The sequence below is a fragment of the Oryzias latipes genome, chromosome 5 (assembly GCF_002234675.1).
Source record: "Oryzias latipes chromosome 5, ASM223467v1".
Taxonomy (NCBI): Eukaryota; Metazoa; Chordata; class Actinopteri; order Beloniformes; family Adrianichthyidae; genus Oryzias; species Oryzias latipes.
The window spans coordinates 20,119,211-20,139,290 of record NC_019863.2 but is presented as its reverse complement, the minus strand read 5'-3'; the positions used below and the strand labels follow the sequence as shown (position 1 = coordinate 20,139,290).

The 20,080-nt window shown below is 40.1% G+C and overlaps 2 protein-coding genes across 2 annotated transcripts; both read right to left on the bottom strand.

Annotated features, from left to right (window-relative positions):
- Window positions 1–1,210: 1,210 nt before the first annotated feature.
- LOC101158848 (acidic mammalian chitinase) lies at window positions 1,211–10,988 on the bottom strand. Its single transcript, XM_004068918.4, has 12 exons — window positions 10,947–10,988; window positions 10,656–10,714; window positions 9,021–9,050; window positions 8,712–8,916; window positions 6,892–6,948; window positions 6,636–6,801; window positions 5,609–5,733; window positions 3,783–3,906; window positions 3,167–3,349; window positions 2,354–2,470; window positions 2,093–2,219; window positions 1,211–2,002 (listed from the first exon to the last, which is right to left on the bottom strand). Exons 2-12 carry the CDS (start codon window positions 10,672–10,674, stop codon window positions 1,794–1,796), a joined length of 1,362 nt encoding a protein of 453 aa, XP_004068966.1. The 5' UTR covers window positions 10,675–10,714; window positions 10,947–10,988; the 3' UTR covers window positions 1,211–1,793.
- Window positions 10,989–12,708: 1,720 nt separating this feature from the next.
- On the bottom strand, window positions 12,709–19,792 carry LOC101158601 (chitinase-3-like protein 1). The gene is made up of 12 exons (XM_004068917.4): window positions 19,749–19,792; window positions 19,483–19,540; window positions 17,941–17,970; window positions 17,656–17,860; window positions 17,470–17,526; window positions 17,211–17,376; window positions 16,008–16,132; window positions 15,731–15,854; window positions 14,974–15,156; window positions 13,423–13,539; window positions 13,165–13,291; window positions 12,709–13,074 (listed from the first exon to the last, which is right to left on the bottom strand). Exons 2-12 carry the CDS (start codon window positions 19,499–19,501, stop codon window positions 12,845–12,847), a joined length of 1,383 nt encoding a protein of 460 aa, XP_004068965.1. The 5' UTR covers window positions 19,502–19,540; window positions 19,749–19,792; the 3' UTR covers window positions 12,709–12,844.
- Between the last annotated feature and the right edge of the window lie 288 nt (window positions 19,793–20,080).

Genomic DNA, 20,080 nt, shown 5'->3' with positions numbered 1-20,080 from the left:
AAAAAGAAACAAAAAACAAAGAAAAACAATTGATTTTCCCACTGATTCATGTGAGTGATCAGTTTGTGTAACACAGATAGTAAGGTGTCGGGTTTCAAGCCAACAGTCTGGCCAGTCTTATCAAAATGTGTTTCCCCAAAATGTTTTGAACATAGCCAGACTGTATTACTAGTTGGTAACCACAGTGATCCATCTGGGTTTGCTATTTTTATAGCTAAGGACCACTTTTTTCTTTTAGTCTGAATCCATTGGAAACCTGAAAGAAAAGTTCAGTCACTGAGTCAGAAATGTATAAATCTATATTACTATAATAGTTCTAGTATACTGTTTATAGGTTTAACTAAATAAAGTTCACATTTATGTCGACAGCAAATTATACGTACATCATGCAGCATGTTGATAATAGCCCTGCAGCATCATGCATGTCAACATGTGTTCTATTAATAAAGCCCCTCCAGCAGTAAAAGAAAAAAATGATAGTTCTTACTTGTGAAATGTTCTGCCTTCCTCCTTTGTGGACTCGGATTTTGGCAGTTGAAACTTGCACAATGAACCGGCATTTTGCAAAAAAAGAGTTCACATGCATGCACTGCAACAGTGACTTGACCTTACCAAGATGGTGGTGCTTTCCTCCCATGAGGAATCACGTGATGTCTCTTCTAGTGATATAATTCATTGTTCAGGACAGCGTCCTCCTGCTCCTGAATGCCTCCCCGGAGAGCGCCCTCTACAGTACTATTGCCATTTGCTTCAAAAACTTCCAAAGGGTTTTTTCTGTAATAAGTGAAGGCACCACACCAAAAGGGGGGCTTCTTCTTTGAATTAAACTTTATTTGCATTTATTTTGACCGTTCTTTGTGTGGTGCTTTTTCCCATGCTAATTAGGAACAAATATCAAGATATAATAATATAAAAAAAGATAATATGTGAATAATATGTGTGATATGTGTTGTCATTTATATATTTTTATTTAAAATATTACTGTCAAAAATTGACAGCTGCTATTTGCTAAATTTATTTGGTAAACTTTATTGGGTATATTTATGGCAGAGGAGACAGTAAACATTATACATCGCAAACGCTGATTATTGCGCTCCCTGCTGGTTGTTTTATTAGACTGTTAATTTTTTTTCAGCATCTCTGAAGCTCAATTAAAAAAAACTGAGACTTTTACTCTTGTTATCTGGATAACAAATAAAAACAGCAAGAGAAGAAGCAGAAATGAAGCATTTATTTCCACTTTACAACATGTTCCAAATTGTAGTGACAATTAAAAGCTGAAATAAAGGAGTCATTTAACTTTTTTTTATGTAACAAAAATTTTTCTCCTGTTACTCAGCAGAGATTTCACCGATGAATTTGAAGAGGAACACTTTTAAATGACTGTTTCAAGGGATCCAGTGCTTCAATGTTTTCCTGTACATCTTTAGGGTATCAAAATCTGAATCTAATTGCATTTTTTATTTTTAATGCACATTTTCTTCTCACAAACTTTGGCTAAAGTGAATGCCGACATGCAAGAAAAACTTTTAATAAATTAAGATTCCATGAATACATTAAAATTCAGATAAACTTAATCTTATGTTAAACACAGGAACTCAATTTAACGGTTACATTTTTTTTTAGATCATTGACCTACTGAAATACCTATTCTTACTGATTTATCTTTTCTTGCTTTTGGAGTTAGACAGCATGAGCTAATCAATGTAGAAATGAAGGTATTATAGGACGAAACAATGACCGTCATCCATAAGCATGGAGCGGCTGGCTGTTAAAACGGATGCTCCTGCAGTTTAGGGCCAGTTGCAGCATTTGCAGGAGTCCCAGTAAATCAGGCCAGATGGGCATCGGTGCAGAAAGGTGTTTCCATTAAAGCACTGGAAGTAGCTGGTCTTGTCAGCGATGTTCTCATAAAGTCCATCAGGGCGACCATAGCAGAATTCAGCAATAGGATCTTTGGTGGTGGTGGGGCGTGGAGTTGTGGTTGGTTTTGGAGCAAAACCTTTACAACCAACAAAAAGTTAATTTACTTATTGAGAAGGGAAAAACATAACACGGCAGTGAGAGGAGTGTACACGTCTACAGCACTTACCCATGGACATCCTGAGGTGGTTGATGAGTGGGTAAGCTTTATCCGAGCAGAAAGACCCTCTGAAGTCATCCATGTCCAGAGTCCACACATGAGCACCTCCCAAGTTGTTGGCAGTCATCCACTGAACCTACCAAGCAAAAAACAGAGAAACAAAATTTTAGACACATCAGCAGCAGCTGGGACTCTGTGGAAGAAACTGTGAACTGGAGGAACAAAAAAAGGCAGGGGAGACTGGAGACGAGAAGAGGAACTCTTGGTTACCTTGGAGGAAAAGCTGCGCTGGTCATCATAGCCCACCCAAGCATTGCTGTAGGTTGCATAAGGTACTGCCTGTTCGCTGATCCAGGAAACAGTTGCACTATTTGTGAAGTCACAGACCTGGAAAGGTAATAATTCACAAAGTGACAAATGGGGGGGCAGATTACACAGGTAACACGAGACCTGAAAAGTCCATGCTCAATACAAATACAAGGGGCCATAGTCCAGAGTTTAACCTTTGTGCTCTCCTAGGCACTTTAACATTGGGAGTTGGGTCATCTAGACCCACTAGACAGTGCTCTGAACCTTTTTTCTTCAATGATTTGTGATCTTCACTGTTGTCCATGGATTACATGAAATCTTTCCACCTTTATCCACCTTTGTCATGGTAGGAATAACACGTCAAAGTAAGGGTGGGGTCATCTAAGATAGCACAAGGGTTAATGTTCTGACCCAAGTCTGGATTAATGTTGGGGATAGTATCAAGAAGAGCATCCGACATACAAAAGTTAACCCTGTGGGAGCAGAGTACACATATGACACGGAACTTAAAAGGTCAAACCTCATTTTTGGATAACTACTTTGAATCCTTTTATATACATAAAAAGTTTCCATCTTAAAAGTTTGAAGTTTAACTTATATGATGGGAGTATCTAAAGATATAGAAATAAAAGACAGTGGACTTTTCTTTAAAGTAGCTGAATTTATCAGAAATTATCAGATGTTAATATTTTCTTTTTAAATTGTTTAATTTTGGAATTTAGAAAAATAGTCTGATCATCTGAGCAGGTTAAGTGCATAAAGACAAAAGGTTACCTCATAAAAGGCCCAGAAACCGGCAGTGCGAGTGTAAGGTCCAGCCTCTGCGGGGCCGTTTGATGGTGCCCCCAGGCCATTAGCAGCACTGCTCAGACGGTAGGTTCTTCCATAGGTGGGGAAACCAAGAAGCAGTTTCTCAGCTGGTGCTCCCAGAGATAGCCAATGGGATATTGAGGAGTTCTAAAGTCAAGAGAAAATGGAGATAGATGATATTAGGCATAAAGTCGATGTTGAGTCAGATCTACTGTGGTGTAAATGTAATCAACCAATTCTTAAAAGTCAATAATGTCTTCAAGAAAAGGACCATTTGATGCCAATCCATTAATGAATGGATTCAAAAGTCAAAAGGGTCATGAGGTTTGTTAAAAAAAAGATGCATTTGCAGACATTTTACACAAATTTTCTGCTCTATCTTTCTCTAACCTTTTGTCTTTTACGATTTTTCTACAACTTAAATGGTCCTCTAAGCCAGAGAGCAGATGCTTAAATGGTCTGAAAGCATTGACCAGATACTCTCATGTCCTTTAATCTCTTTTCAGATTTATTGGACTAAAACATGTAAACAAATAAACTGATTGAAACAACAGAGTTTTCATGGTTTATGTGTCCTTACTATGTTGTAATGAATCTGTGAACCCGAGTCCACAGGACTGCCGTACAGTGGACTGTTGTGTCCTGTATAGGGCTCCCAGGATCCATGAAAATCATAAGTCATCACATTGAGGAAGTCAGTGTGGCTGTGAAGAGTCAAAACAGCAGCAGAGTTACTCAAGAAAATCAGGTCAAGTTGATTTAGACGGAGAGGTCATGTTTGATGCAGAAGTGGCGGAGCCATCCCTGTCTATCATTGAAACCAGAAGAACCATTTTTCCAGCTCAAATTCTTTTTATTTTTTTTTAGAGCAGACAGGTTTACTGGTTGTTTATCATTACGGTACAGTTCAAATGTAGTACAAAAAGGGCGGGGCCTGTTCACACACACTCAAATATTATCAACACACCTGCTAGCTGCAAAAAATGTTCACAGGTCAACATGTACACAAAACAGATAATGTTCACGAACGCATACCTATGCCTTTAAACCAACTAGTGTGAAATCTTCCATTCATTCAATCATGCAAACTATAAGTGCAAAGGTGAGCTAACACCTGTGCTCAGGTGAGTGTTTATGTTCTTCTAAAATGGATGGTGGAATGTGAAAAGAAGGAGGAGGAGCGACCAGCCACCCCCACACCCAGACCCCACCACAGCAGCAGCGGCAGCTGGAATTCCCCCAACGCCACACGGGAACAGGCAGGGAACAACCGCCCCCCGGGTGACCAGGACCGCCACCCAGGCCAGGGCCAGCAGGACCGCCGCGAGGCCCCCAGAGCCAGAGAGCAGGGAGGCGCGGAGGGAAAGAGAGCGCCGCGCCAGCCCAGCCAGGAAAGCAGCCCCCCCGCCGCGCCGGAAGAGCCCAACGCAGGGCCCCACCGGACAAGGACGCCCACAGCCCCAGACGAGCACCCCACCACCACGCAGGAGTTCCGGGCATCCCCCCGCCCCATCCCCAGGTACGAACCAGGACCCCCCAAGGGAGACCCGCTCCGCACTCCAGGCAGCCACCCACCCGGCCCACGGTTGGTCCAGGGAGGAGCAAGGCAGGGGCCCGCCGCCCCCGCCCAGGAGGGGAAAAAAGGGTGGCCCACAAGGGGTGTTATAAATATGGCCCGACCAGGCTCGGCCATGTTGGAAGTTTGGCGGGGCCCAGCGCTCAGGGGCAAGGACCAGGACCCACCCCCCAGGGACACGAACACCCCCGGCTCAGGTGTAATATGAACCCCCCCACCGTGCGGAGAGAGCACCGCCGGGCCCAGGGAGCCGGCACCCAAGGGACACGGCCGCCATCGCCAAGGGGCCCGCACCCCCCACCAGGGAAGGGGTAGGGGACAGATGGACCCAGGTCCCACCTTCCTTGCAAAATGTGTGTGCGTGTATGTGTGTTTGAGAGGGTGTGTGTGTGCATGTGTGTGTGTTTATGTTGGAATGTATATATTGAAGGGGGAGGGGTGTGTGTACTAAGGGGGGTGCAGTTAAAATTGGCGGGTAGGGCACTAAGGGGACATCTCCTGATTTCTCACAGTGATGTCCCTTCACCCTCCCCACCAAGGGGCCCTAAATGTCTAAGGTGCGGTTAAAATTCCAGCTCAAATTCAATTCCTCTGTTTCATCCATGGAAATAAATACACCGGTCATATCATCTTTGAAACCCTCTGTTCGGATTCTGTACAGAATCACAGTTTAAAGTTATGGAGAGACTCAGAAAATCTGTGTTTTCTGGACACTTTCAAACATCCTGTTGAGTGTTATAACAGACCGCAAAACAACCATTGATGTTCTATTGGGCCATTTTATCTTGATGCTGTTTGGAAAACAACACGTCAAGTGACACCAAACTTACGATGCAATCTTGTTGACCTCATATGCTCTGTCGACGGTTGTGTGTATCGCAGCCACATTGGCTGACAGCATTAGACGCGTCTTCCTGTTTTCTCTTGCGTCATCCTCGAAGGCTTGGGACAACTCCTGGAAGCCCAACAGACAGAAAATGCTCAGTTCCAGGCTTTTATTTAAAAATCATCTCACTTGTACAACTCATTAACTCAACACAAATCAGGTCATCAAATGCCATTTACACCGATGTAGTCAAAATATACTGTCAGTGCTATTAGACTGTTTTTTATACAAAAACACATCTCTTTATTCAAAATATGTCTGAGTCTTTTCCATTGACTATTTAAGAAAACAGGACTGAGTGACCATGACCCCCCCTCTCCCGTATCAAATAGGAAGTACAGTCCCAAAAAGCCAAAACTCCATAGATATCTATTAATTACTCAGTCATTATATGTGTCAGAATTACTATACTTGCTCTGATAACTTTAACGTGTTCTTGCTAATTTAATTTTTTTTCATAATATTTTTGCTGTAGTGCAAGTTATTCAAGTTATAAACTGACCAAACAGATGTCTCCATAAAACTATGTGGTCTTGCATCAAACATTCATATTCTCCCGAGCCGCTTTCAGTGGAAAGGGTATGTCCTTTTAACATGCTTCCTTCTGATTTGAGATAGTGCTTGCCATAGGAATATTCTATTATCAGTCAGTAGTCCTTTCTGCGGAGTTTGCATGGCCCCTTTTTTTTCCCACAGTCCAAAAGTAATTTCCACTGATTTTTTTGCTGCATCTAAATTTAGAGAGAGGTGTCTGTATCTGTATGTGGCTCTGTTATGGACTGGCAACATGTCCAGGCTGTACTGTCTCTTCACCCTGTGTTAACCTGGATAAACTTCACTGAATCCCCCAATCTGTGTCCCCGAATAGGATAAAGCTTAATGGAGATAAAGAATGAATAGATGGATAAAAGTAAGTTAGTAACTTTTAGATTGAGAGTAACTCCATGAGCTGGCCCTACTCAAAAGCTTACCGAGAGTAGCAGGGTGAACCTCTCTCTATCCTGCATTGGGCTCCCATTGTGTCCAGGATATTCCCAGCCCAGGTTTAGCCCATCAAAGTTGTGGCTTCGCAGGTAGGTGATGGCAGATCTGATGAAGTCTGCACGGCTCTCAGGTTTGGCAACCATGGCAATGAATCTGGTGTGAATAAGAAGTAAACCGTTTCAGGTGTCAGATTTGAATGAGTTTGAGCAGAAAACTGGTAACCAAATTGAAACCGGGACTTACGGACTGACTCCATTTACGGTGCCTCCAACAGAAAGCAGGGTCTTCAGTGCAGGATTGCTGAATACAGAGAATAATCATTTCACTCACAATAATTTCAATCTCAAGCTCAGGTTGATTAAAATAATCTAATTTAGATTCCAGCTGACAAAGAAATAAAATTTACTACCTGATTTACTACAGCTGAATTATCAATGATGATAATCTTAATTTCAATTTTGTGGTTTGTTGGATTTTTTAATTAATAGGTATGGGAGTATTTAAGTTTGCTTCTTCCCATCCCTTTCAAGCTATTAATCTTGATTGCTTGGAATAAACCAATTCCAACATTTGGTTTGTTGCATTTTCTATTTCATTTTCATATTAGGCAACATTGTGTTTGTGTTCCTGCCTAAATCCACCAGTTAAGTCTAAACTAAACTGAAAACAATGTATTTTCTATTTTCTTGTTCAAAGTTTCTTTTTCCCAGCCAGCAAGGCTAAGTGGGCCCCTGAATGATTTAAAATTGGACAGGAAATGGTTGGGTTTGAGTGCAGTTTTTTTGTGGTGGCCCCACCTGTGTTTGCCTACATTGGCTTAAGTGGGCAAAGACAGTGGGCTGGCTAGCATCAATGAAGTGAATCGGTTAGTTCAAAAGGGGCATAAATCCAAGAGGTTTATTTTTCCAGGAAATTGTTTTAATTGCACAGCTTAAAGGGAAGCCACATCAAATGATTAATACTTTACCCAGATTAAGCACCAGTTCATAGTTTCAAATGCTTTAAAAATATGAAGCACCTCACTTTAATAATTTCAGAGGACTAGCAAACTAAAGTCTCTGGACTTGGGGCCCTTCTTGAATTAAACAGGGGCGCTGCCATATTGGATAACTAGTGCTGCCATCTATGGGATAAAGCAAAACCCATGCAAGACAGCCCAAGTCTAGGAATTTTGCACTTAATGCATTTAAAATGTCAAGCATAGTCAATACTTTACCACGAACTTGGGAAATTTTGCACAAAATCATGTAAAATCTCTATTTTGTAAAATTTTGGACTTGGGCCCCTTTTGAATTAACTGATTCAATTGATTTGGATTCCTATGATCCAACCGATGCAACAAGAAGAGTCTGTCTGATGCAAGTTGTTAATCGAGTTGACCCATACAATTATAAAATTGTTAAAAATGAAATAATATAAATGTTGGAAAATACCATTTGGATGGAGGTACGACAGGCTTATTTTAATTAAACTTAAAAACTACCAAATGTCATCACAGCAGACAACATACATGTGATGGCAGCAAAAACTGATCAAGCAATCATTACTGTCCAATGTGTGGAAAGACTGAATATTGCAAAGACGTGTGACCATACATGACCATAAACGCTCTTATTATGTTCATTGGTTTGAATTATTATTTTGATGTAGATATACAACAGTTATCTGAACGTAAGTATGAGATTAAAATGTGAATGGATTTTCCATTAATTCTTGTTTGTTGTTTGTTTGTAATTTGTTTGTTTTTACACATTTTTAATTTACACATGATTATCTTGCAAGAAATCGCAGAATCTGGAAAACTTCATCTGCGCTGTTCAGTCCGCAAATATTTATCTCTGAGCCAAACTGGTGGAATTTCTGGCTAAAGATGTACTTGATCGATTTTAGGTCAGTTAATCAGATCAAATCGGATAATTAAAAATGAACCAATAACGATTATGAATCGAATCAGCAACAACAAATTATGATATAAATCAAATGGTAGGTAAAATGAATTGATACACCTCTGGTGTTGCTGCAGGCGGCGCCCTTCACACAGTCAGCGGACATGGGTAACTCACATGTTTTTGAGTCCGTTGAGGCTGGAATACATCTGCTGATCGTTCCACTCAATGGGGGTGATCTGGTTGAAGCTGTTGATGGTGGCCAGAGCATAAATGACATGGGTGCACAAGAATGGGTCGATGTTCTCTGGGGTGAATGCAGCACTACCAGGTCTGTACTGGGCCCAGTTGGTCATGTGACACACCAGCTTGTTAGATGAAGCTGAAGACAGACGTCAAGACAATGGTAAAACTTTAATTCTGTCATGAAATTTTGAGGGATTTATCTAGGAAAAGAATAAAGTGAGATCAGAATCTTCTACTTACCGATGTGCAGAGTGAGCAGAACACATACCGCTGAAAAACAGGAAAACAAAAAAGAAAACAATCATTGAAGGATGATGTCTCTCACAGAACCATCTGTTGAGTTAGATGGAAAAAGGAGCGTGTCTAGGTTCATTTTTGTGAATATTCAGTGGTTGCTTAAAATAGAAGTGGAATTTCTGATCTTTTGCTTGTGTTAGTGTCTGGATTTTAAATCAGACAGTTTTAAACCAGCCAAAGTCATTGTCAAAACCATTGTGCACAACCACCCCTTTCAACCCAACCAGGAAGTATCTTTTGTGTTGATCCTGCCTGTCCATCCTTCCCGAATTTAACAGCCTTCTTATCATATTCAGAGACATGAGCATTCATCTAAACAAACCTCATGCTGCTGACCATGGTTGTTATTTTAGCTTTACTATATACAGAGTAACTCAGGAAAAGCAGGTCACACTGTGATCTGCATAGCGAAACGAAACAAACAAAAAAAAAATCTGCACTTGCTTAGTATCAGAGCTGCTTATGTATTTCAAAGACGTCACCATGGCAATGGGAGAAGAATACCATGACAAGGTTGGCACCAAGGATATTTTTTCTGCACATTCAAGTCTCTCATATAGTCCTCTCATCTCCACCCATAGCTCTGAATCTAATGAATTTTCAGGTTCTTTAGTTTAAAGGTGAAAGTCGTCAGCCGCCTTTTTTTTCTCTCTAGAATGAGGGACTTAAAACCCCCAAGCATCCCAACACCCTCCTCATCCTGGTTGTCCGTGGACATATAACTAAACCCATGTCACTTATAGGATTTTTCAAGAATGAAAATGAAGCCTGATATTTGACAGGCACATTGACATATTACTCTTCCTATGTTAACAACGTTCCAAAAATATCAGAAAAGTGTTACTGCTGATGTAACCCACCTCCACAGTTTCAAAAAAGGAAACAAAGTAATAAAAATACAGTAAAAGTGTACAGCAGGGTGTGCATAGCTTTATTTTTGCTGTAAAACCAGACTTTTTAGCAAGAGCCAGTGGAGAATTGCAACCTCCTATAACCAGTACATCAGTTGTGCAAAATTTGAAAACATCATGGTTTGCATCAATTTGTATATAAAAGGTGGAGGCTTGTGCTTGACTGATGAAAATGCATCAGAACCTCTCTTCCATCTGCAGAAATAAAACCTCTACAGATGATCCAAAGTGTTGCTGCATCTTGCATCTTTATTTAACCAAAAAGGGCACATGTCATACACTGTTTAGTCCACTGTCTTCCTGTGGCTCTGCAACAGAGCCTGAGCAATAACAGCACATTCCCGCCAGAACTTGTGACGCTAGTGACGAGGGACAGCATCCACTAGAGGTGAAAGGTCACCGACTATCAACATCTTCCTCACTGTAGTCCAATGCATGCTGACAAAAGTTATGTGATATCGTATTTGATGCGCGTTTCACATCATGGCTCTGAACATATTCGTAGCTGCTTCTTTAATACAGCATCACATCCTGCTAAATTTCTGCTGGATATCTTTTATTTATTTGCACAGAAAACGACTGTTTCATGCAGTCATTAAACAAACCGTTTTAGAAATATTCTTAATGTCTTTTCTTTTATATATTTGTTAATTGCTTCATTTGTCACCTGCAACCAGTCTTGCCATGTTTCCGTCTCTGCTTTCCAGCTGCTTTTCTGCTGTAAATCTGAAAAAGATTATTTATGTCAGAACGATCAAACTCAACGCAGCCGCTGCTGATCGACATTACTGATCAATCAAAATTTCTCTGCCTGACATCTCAGAAAAACCTTCAACTAAAATGCCCCCACCAATAACTAATGCAGGTATTAATTGCTGGCCATTGCACTTTGTAGCAATGACAGAAGGCTGCATGGCCTTGCTTTCTTCAGTTTCCAGCTGAAAATAACCAATCATACCTGTCTCGAAGAGAAGCAGATCAGAGTCAGTGCTTTCTAGACTCCAGTCATATTTATATTTCAGTCATTAATGACTAATGGAAGGGAGCAAAGTTCAGCTGATTAGATCTGGGATTGATGAGAGGCCATCAGTGCGGCTTTGCGGCAGACTTTAAAGAACTTCCGTTTGAAAGAACAGAGATAAAGCCGTCTTCTGGGAAACTAGACCAACAGGGATGACAGTGTCCTCAGTGAATTTCACACCTTTATAAATGAATAACAGGTAAACATCATTGAGGCTGCTCCTGCCAGATGCAGCTTGTACAATTGTTGGACTTTAACCTGAGTAAGGTCAAGACTTTGCAACCACTTTATGAAAGCCTGAAGCGACCCACCTTAACTTTGTCAGCTCTGATGAATGGGAATAATAATGCAACTTACAATAAACTAGAAATATGTTAATAAACATTGATAAGAATTCAATTCAATTAAATTCAGTTCAATTTTATTTGTACAGCCCAATATTACAACAGTAGCCGTCTCAATGGGCTTCATACCGGTAATTGCAAACAACATGAAATCATAAAGAACATGAAGTCATAGAATTCGATAGGTAATGGCTAATCTAAACTAAAGTGACATGTCTAAACTTGGCATCCCTGCCCTTGGATTCCAGCTTATTTAACTCTACAACCACACGTTTAAATAGTCTAGCAGATGGGCTTCATCCAGATGAGTTTGGGGACGGCTGGGGGCGCAAGACGAGCCAGAGGTAGGGTCCACAGCCCCGGGCAGGAGCACGGAGGGCCAACTGGCATCTGGAATCACTCCCGCTCCCTCGGAGGGGAGTGGGAACGAGGGACAATGCATGAATCGCAATGCACCAAATAGAGGCGTGGACAACTAAATAGATAAAAAATAATCTGTAATTGTATAATGCACATGTTTTTTCTGTGAATATAAACGTAATAGATAATACATAATAACATTAGCAAACTTCTTCACACTTAAATAATTATTGGAAATCATATCAACAAAAGAAATCAGGAAAGAAAAACTAAGCTAGGAGGAAGGGAATTGTGCAGAAACCCACATACTGTATAACAGAAAGAGTAGAGGAGATATCCACAGAACACAAGACTTAACCTTAAATTGTAAGATGTAGGACAGAAATGTAGCCTTTCGCATACAGTGACAGGCCTATACATATTAAAATATGCATGCATAGAACCACTTTAACAACGCTAAGCTGTCTCTGTTTTTGTTAATTCTCACTCTCTCCATCCAAGTTCATGTTTTTCAATTGCTCTGGGTTGGGTACTTTGTTTGGCACCTGTCTCATGTAGTTTTTAGGTTTTTTGCTTTACGTCATGTTTGAGTTTATTTCTTAAAGTTTTGGTTTCAGTCAATAAAGTTCTCCTGCATTTGGGCCCTTCACACAACGGATCCATAAGAATATTTTACAATGTATGTTGGTGCTGCAAAAAGACGGTGAGCATCCTAGCCACCCCAGGCTTACAACAAATAGCACAAGAGCCTTCAACAAATTTGCCTCAAATTGGCCTCCTTAGTTTATTTTTATCCTTTGTTAAAAGGGGAATGTAATGCAAAATATAATTTTATTGTCTTATATATTTGTTTGCTTTTTAAATAATTACCAAATTATCATGGATGAATAAATGTAAGCAAAAAGCAAACACAGAAATGGAACACACAGATAATCCAGCATAATCTTGGTGCAAATGTGCAATAGTTTTGTTTGTTTAAGAAAAAGATCCAACAATTATTTTTACGTATGTATATCTTCTTTATTTTTATTTTGTGCTTAACAGTATAAGATTACCAATGTGGATGAATAATTCTAAGGCGTTTGAGCAACAAAGCAACGACTGTCATCCACAAGCATGGGGCAACAGGTTTCATTTAATAGGTGATGCTTTTGCAGGCCAGTCACAACACTTGCAGGAGTCCCAGTAGATGAGACCAGGCTGGCAGTGGTGCAAGTAGGTATTTCCCAGGTAGCACTGGAAGTAACTGGTCTTATCAGCTGGGTTCTCATAAAGTCCATCAGGGCGACCATAGCAGAATTCAGCAATAGGATCTTTGGTGGTGGTGGGGCGTGGAGTTGTGGTTGGTTTTGGAGCAAAACCTTTACAACCAACAAAAAGTTAATTTACTTACTGAGAAGGAGGAAAAAAAACATGGCAGTGAAAAGAGTGAACATGTCTTCAGCATTTACCCATGGACATTCTGAGGTGGTTGATGAGCGGGTAAGCTTCATCTGAGCAGAAAGACCCTCTGAAGTCATCCATGTCCAGAGTCCACACATGAGCACCTCCCAAGTTGTTGGCAGTCATCCACTGAACCTACCAAGCAAAATAACAGAGAAACAAAATTTTAGACACATCAGCAGCTGGAACTCTGTGGAATAAACTTTGAACTGGAGAAACAGAAAAATTCATTTTGTCTGTAGGCAAAAAGAGGAACTCTTGGTTACCTTGGAGGAAAAGCTGCGCTGGTCATCATAGCCCACCCAAGCCTTTCCGTAGGTTGCATAAGGTACTGCCTGTTCGTTGATCCAGGAAACAGTTGCACTATTGGTGAAGTCACAGACCTGCAAACATAAAATTACAATTAACACATAGGAACAGAGTACATCATATGGGAGTTGAAAAGTCAACCCTCAATGCAACCACAAGAGAGCACAATCCAGAGCTTTAATGTTCTGACCCAAATTCAGATTAGGATTGTGTCAGGAAAAACATCCAATTTAAAACCAACATCAAATTAATGATGCAAATCACACAAAAAACTTCTAAACTGGTTTAGATGTGGTCTGGTGTTTTAGAGCCACAAGGACATTTCTAGAAGAAGGAGCAGAAGAAGGCATGTTTGAATCAGAGAGGGGAAAGGAAAGGCGGGAGAGTGGGACTTAAGAGTAGAAGCTTTAAGTTTAGGAACTTTGACATTAAAATGAGTGAGTTGTCAGCTGTCCTTACTGTTTGGACAGATCTGACATTTCCTTCTTATAGAACCAGGCCAGCCAGAACCATTGGCATTGTGCCTCTGGCTGGTCTGGTTGGTTTTGTTGCATGGCTAGCTGAGGATGCAGATAAAGGTGCTATTTGTGGGATTGATGAAAGTTGCAACTTTTTGACCAGGTTTGTAGCTTTTTGATCATGGAGCAACCTTTCCCTTAACTCAGAGTAGCTTGGCAACGAAGTCTGTCAGCTCCGCAAGATAAATTCTCTGCTTGTTCCAGACAGTACTTTTAAATACTTGGAAGTGTGAAATGGTTTATACTTGTATAGCGCTTTTCTACCATCCTTGAAGGCCCAAATTGCTTTTACAGTCACAGTTCCATTTACACACTGATAGCAGGTCCGCTGCCGAACACTGGCCCCAATCTTCCCCCAGAGGCAAGGTGGTGTCTTGCCCAAGACCACTTCAACATTATAGCGGACAAGGCGTTAATTGAGCCTGCAATCTACCGATCAGAGGTCAACCACCCTTCCGCTGCACCACGACCGCCCCCAATGGTTTGGCACGAATGCATCAAAAGCAGATACATAAATGATGTTGTACACGACAATTTATAATAACCAAATTAATAATTGTGGTTTGTGCCCGGCCAGAATTATATGACACCAAGTCTTTGATATGTCAGAATAGAGCTATGAAAGAAAAAGCCAGAAGTAAGATTCACGAGATTTGCACCACTTCAACATTTTGCACAAAGCCTCTTCCAACTGTGAGTACATGCACTAGTATTGGGTTTTTAACAGTCCATTGTGAACACTGTATATATGCTTAAAGCACATTCAAAAGCGCATTCTTGAAACGTGTCACACATGCCTAGTGTGTACAGAGCTTAGGAGTTTTATAGATATCTATAGTGAGGGAAAACTCTAGGGTGGTTGATGTGAGTAAGGAGAATGCACTGGACAGTCTTGGATGGAGGTAGATGAGTCACAGTAGAGATAAACGGAAGGGCAATAGACTTCAGGGCCAAGTTTGTACATCATTTTCTTCTGAAACAAAACTTAACCTCATAGAAGCCCCAGAGTCCTTCAGTGCGGGTGTAGGGTCCAGCAGCTGCAGGGCCATTGGCCAGGGCCCCCAGGCCATTTGCTGATCCACTGAGTTCAAAGGTCCGTCCAAAGGTGGGGAAACCCAACAGTATTTTATCAGCTGCGGCTCCCAAAGACAGCCAGTGGGATATTGAAGAATTCTAAGTCAACGGACAAAAAATTACAATATATATGTATTTAAATGGACAAATGTTCTTTCTTATGAATGCTAATTCATATTTTCCTTAAAGTCAAGAAAATGGAAATAACTGTTTTAGACATGTTCTTTTTTTTGATTGATCATACCCCAGAAAACAGAATGTTTTGATAGTTATCTGTTTTTGGCACTTGTCAGTGCAGTTCTTCTGTTGGCTTCTACAAACATTGTTCTTCAAGTACAGCATATGGGCTATTACAATGGCTGCAAAGGTCAAAGGCCTAAAAACCGAATACAGATTTGAGCCATATCTGGAGGAATATACTATGCTTTTCCACAAGAAAAACAGTCAAAATATGCTTTAAAGAATTTTGCAGATATAGAGCTTGTTGGGGCCAAACACATCTTGGCCAGTTGCTGAGACAAGTTATTTAGACAGTGTCTTGATGTAATTTCTGCTATTTTTAACGGTTAAGAAAAGAGCAAATGTGAGTAAATAAATAGTAATAAATCAATAAATAAATAATAAATTCACTGTAGTAGCAATGCAGTGAAAAAAAGTGTTGAGCTCATCTTACAATGTTGTACTGCATTTGTGAGACAGTGTCCACGGCACTGCGGTACAGTGGGCTGTTGTGTCCTGTAACTGGCTCCCAGGATCCATGGAAGTCATAGGTCAAGACATTCAGGAAGTCCAAATGACTGTATGAGCAGGACAGAGGCAACAATCATGCGAAAAAGACATGATATCAATAATATCCAACATTTTTTTTTCCTAGGAGTTTCTGCTTTGTTCATGGTGTGAAAAGAAATAATTAAATTAAGAGGAGACATTACCACTGAAATCCAACTTACGGTGTAATCTTGTTGACCTCATATGCTTTGTCGACAGTTGAGGGTAGAGGCGCAACATTGGCTGAAAGAAGAAGCTGCGCCTTTTTGATTTCCGTGGCTTCATCTATGAATGCCTGGGACAACTCCTAAACACCCAACAAACGGAAACTGTTAGGATCCAGAATCCCTCTGGATATCATTCCACATACGCAACACTTTTTATTTTTAAACGATTTAACAAAAATATGTAAGTGTTTTACTTCCATCCATACTTTATTCCTATCTGAAATGAATCTGGGCAGAGATCCCTAAACCTTAATTCCCTTAACCGTGAGCTGTCGTAAATGGTCCTGGGTCTGCCGCGTAGGCAACCTCTGGTGACACACGTTTAAGACATCCCTATTAGTGGTCGTCAGAACTTTTGTTGGAAAACTATCTAGTACTGATGTTGATATTTTCTTTTAATTGGCATTACAGTATGTCTTGAAGTTGAGTCATGGCATCTGGATTTAAAGTCTTCTTTCTTAAAACATTTAATCATAGGCGTCATCACTCCGACTTATGAAGCCACTTGGATGAGTGGTGAAAGGTTTAAAGAAAGAAGATTTTAAGTGCAAATGCCATGACTCAACTTCAACACAAAGTCACCTGGCTAAATGAGAACCTGAATCGACAATTGGCATAATAGAAAAAATAGGTCTAAAGTCTGACACCAGGAAAGATACAGAGTTCAAACTTATTTTTCTAGTCCTACATTTTTATTTCAACTAATTATTATTGAAGACATGTAAAGTACACATACGTTCAGAACAATTTAGGTTTTAGTCCTGATATTTACACAATTAGCAATAAAAGCAAGAGATTTATTAATGTTTTTCGCAAGTGACAAGGTATTACTAATTTGATACTTCAACGGCAGGAAGTATCATCTACATTCTATAGTTCAACAATCACAGTTACTTCAACAACATAAGACACTAGTATCATTGGGGTCATCACTGTCAAGACCGGTGGCAATTTAGTCACTGGAATAACTGGAACTAATGACTGGAACCATGACAAAGGACAGCCCTGGTTAAGCCAGATACTGACTGTGTTGTGTCTTTATGAGACTGAAAAAACTTCCAGTGCCTGAAGAAACTCCTGATCAATGACATCCATTCCAGCACAAATAGCTCTTCCTCCGAGTAGTGCAGTTAAATTACTGAGTTGAGAGAGTGTTACCGAAACGAGCAGAGTGAACCTCTCTCTATCCTGCATTGGGCTGCCGTTGTGTCCAGGATATTCCCAGGCCAGGTTTAGCCCATCAAAGTTGTGGTTGCGTAGAAAGCTGATAGCAGATTTGATGAAGACTGCACGGCTCTCAGGTTTGGCAACCATAGCGATGAATCTGAAGTTAAGACAAAAAGTAAAAGGTTTCAGATGTCACGATGCTGTAGTTTGTACTGGAAACTCCAGTAACTAGAGTGAAACCGGGACTTACGGGCTGATTCCTTTGACAGAGCCTCCAACGGACAGCAGAGTCTTAAGTGCAGGATTTCTGGCGGCACACAGAGAAACCAAACTCTGGTTTTACATCTGTGGCAGATTTCAGTAGCTCGCACAAATGCACATTAACCGGGGTTAGTTAGTATTTTGGATAGAACGTAAAGGGTCTTTGAGAGCTCACATGTTCTTGAGGCTGTTGAGGCTGGAATACATCTGCTGATCATTCCACTCTACAGTGACAACCTGGTTAAAGTCGTTGATGGTGGCCAGAGCGTAGATGACATGGGTGCACAGGAATGGGTCAATGTTCTCTGGGGTGAATGCAGCACTACCAGGTCTGTACTGGGCCCAGTTGGTCATGTGACACACCAACTTGCTAGATGAAGCTGAAAACAGATGAACGGACCAGGCTAAGACTTTTTAACTTTTGTTGAGATATTTGTAAATCTATTTTGAATAAACTCACCGATGTGCAGAGTGAGCAGAGCACACGCCGCTGAAAAATCACAAGAAAACAGAATTAATTTTTTGTAGACTGATCTGTTTTATCTAACTTGATATTCAAAAGCGAGATTGTTGGCAACAGAGATAAATGTTTGCAGCTTTGGAAAAATGTTTTTTCATATTTTTCTGACAGATTAATGACCACAATGACAACACAAGAGCCAAACCACTTTTAGCCCTGTTTGAGCAAAGTAAGTGTGATGAGAAAATAATTGCTGCTGCATTTTGAAGTCCCATTCCAATCATCTTTTGATTTATTGTAAAAACGTTCCAAATGCTCTTTAAATTTTTATTATACCATTTTAGCCAAAATTAAGTTGTTTTTTTAGGAAAGCTTTTGCAGAGCAGCAGGAGTTCCTTTCGAAATTTGCCTCGGAGGAGTTGTGAGCGGGACTGTTGGCGCAGAGTAAGCCCGCCCCCTTACCATCATCTGTTCACCACTGCCATACACTCCATCACAACCCCAAACCCATTATTATTAGGAGCAAAAGTGGTGAGCAATATTGGAGCTATCCAGCCATACAGTTTTGAGCCAGCTCAGGTGAGGAAAAGGAAGACAGTAATGGATCTATTTGTCTGCTAGCAGATGCATCAGAATGGAGCAGAGCAGGGAACTTGTGGCTTGCTGTGATACTAATAGGAATAGTAATAGTAATTATATTCTTTGGGCTTTAATTACTGTTATATGTTTGCATTTTTTTAGTAAATGTTTACATCTTAAATACTGAAATATAGAAAAACTGTGCATGCTAGGTGCTAGAATTTAGTTAGCTTTTTGCTTCACTCTTCTTCTTTTCAAACCTATTCAAAGGACCTTATAATTATACATTTGATCTTTCTAGGGATTCAACAATTTGCTTTCGAGATTTGGTTTAAATCTCGATTTTTTGGTCAAGGTTTTGTTTCGGTTAAAAACTAAAACATTCAGAAAAATATTTTTGTTTAATTGCTAGTAAGCAAGTTACAATGAAGAGAACCAGTCAGTTGGCTCATAGCCATGTATAATGCAATGAAACAATAAATAATTCATCCTTAAATTTTGCACAACACGTGTTTGACACTTTTAAAGTTTACATTCTGGTATGCAGTGGGGATGCACTTTCCCCACAATTCAGTTTAGTGTAGATCTCACTAAGTTTTGTTTTCTTTTTTTTTGTCTTCTTTTGCTCATCCTTATTATTGTCATATTGTGATACAAGAATACACTTTGTGTTGACGAAGACGACATGACTTTTGTTGTAACAATAAAATCGGTCCAACTTGTCTGTGTGTTTACTGCTAGACAGGACAAGGAAAAGAACGAGAAATAACTAAATGAAGAATTACATACAAGTGAATGACAGAATAAACTAAAGAATTACAAAGAAAGAAAGAAATGATGGAAGGAACACAGAAATGACGCATAAATTGATATTTACTTTAAAAAATAAATGAATCTCTAATGACTAAATGAGAGAAAGAATGACTGACTGAATGAATGATTGAATAAATGGAGGGTGTTTACCTGCGAGCAGTCTTGCCATGTTTTTGTCCCAGCTTCCTACCGCTTACCTGCAGCAGATCTGGAAGATGAGAGAACATATTTTTTCTGTCAAAATGATCAAATTCAAAGCAGCCACTGCTGATCAACATTTATTGTTTAGGCAATGTTTCTATGCCTGTCCTTTCCAAACAATGACAGAGTATTCAGTGTATAATGAAGTATTAAAATATCACGTTAAAAACAGGAACCCTTTAATGATGGTTTTGTCACAAAGTGACCAATCATACCTTTCTTGAAGAATAGCAGATCGGACTGGGATATTGCCGCACCCCTGTCATATTTATAATAGAATCATTAATGACTAATAGAGGGTGGCAAGGTTCAGCTGATAAAATCTCGGAATGATGGGAAGCCATTACACGTTTTAAGGAACTTGTAAGTCAACTGCTGACAGAGGTTTTTAAAAATGTATTGTCCACCTTTCACACTTTGGGGAAAAAAAGTGTATTTTTACGGGTCTTGGCCAAGACAGCATAAAATAAAATAAAACAGCAATACAGATTCAGAAAAGTCAATTCCTTAAGGAAAAGCAATAGTTCATAAATTTAAGTTGTTACAA

What these genes read in the sequence shown, in the direction of transcription:
- LOC101158848 (XM_004068918.4), bottom strand. An exon ending in GTTTCTGGGCCTTTTATGAG is followed by an intron (nt 2,471 to 3,166) that starts GTAACCTTTTGT and finishes TTACCTTTCCAG; the next exon opens with GTCTGTGACTTCACAAATAG. An exon ending in CCACCTCAGGATGTCCATGG is followed by an intron (nt 2,003 to 2,092) that starts GTAAGTGCTGTA and finishes TTGGTTGTAAAG; the next exon opens with GTTTTGCTCCAAAACCAACC.
- LOC101158601 (XM_004068917.4), bottom strand. An exon ending in GGTTCACTCTGCTCGTTTCG is followed by an intron (nt 16,133 to 17,210) that starts GTAACACTCTCT and finishes TTGGGTGTTTAG; the next exon opens with GAGTTGTCCCAGGCATTCAT. An exon ending in GAGGTCAACAAGATTACACC is followed by an intron (nt 15,855 to 16,007) that starts GTAAGTTGGATT and finishes CTGCTCATACAG; the next exon opens with TCATTTGGACTTCCTGAATG.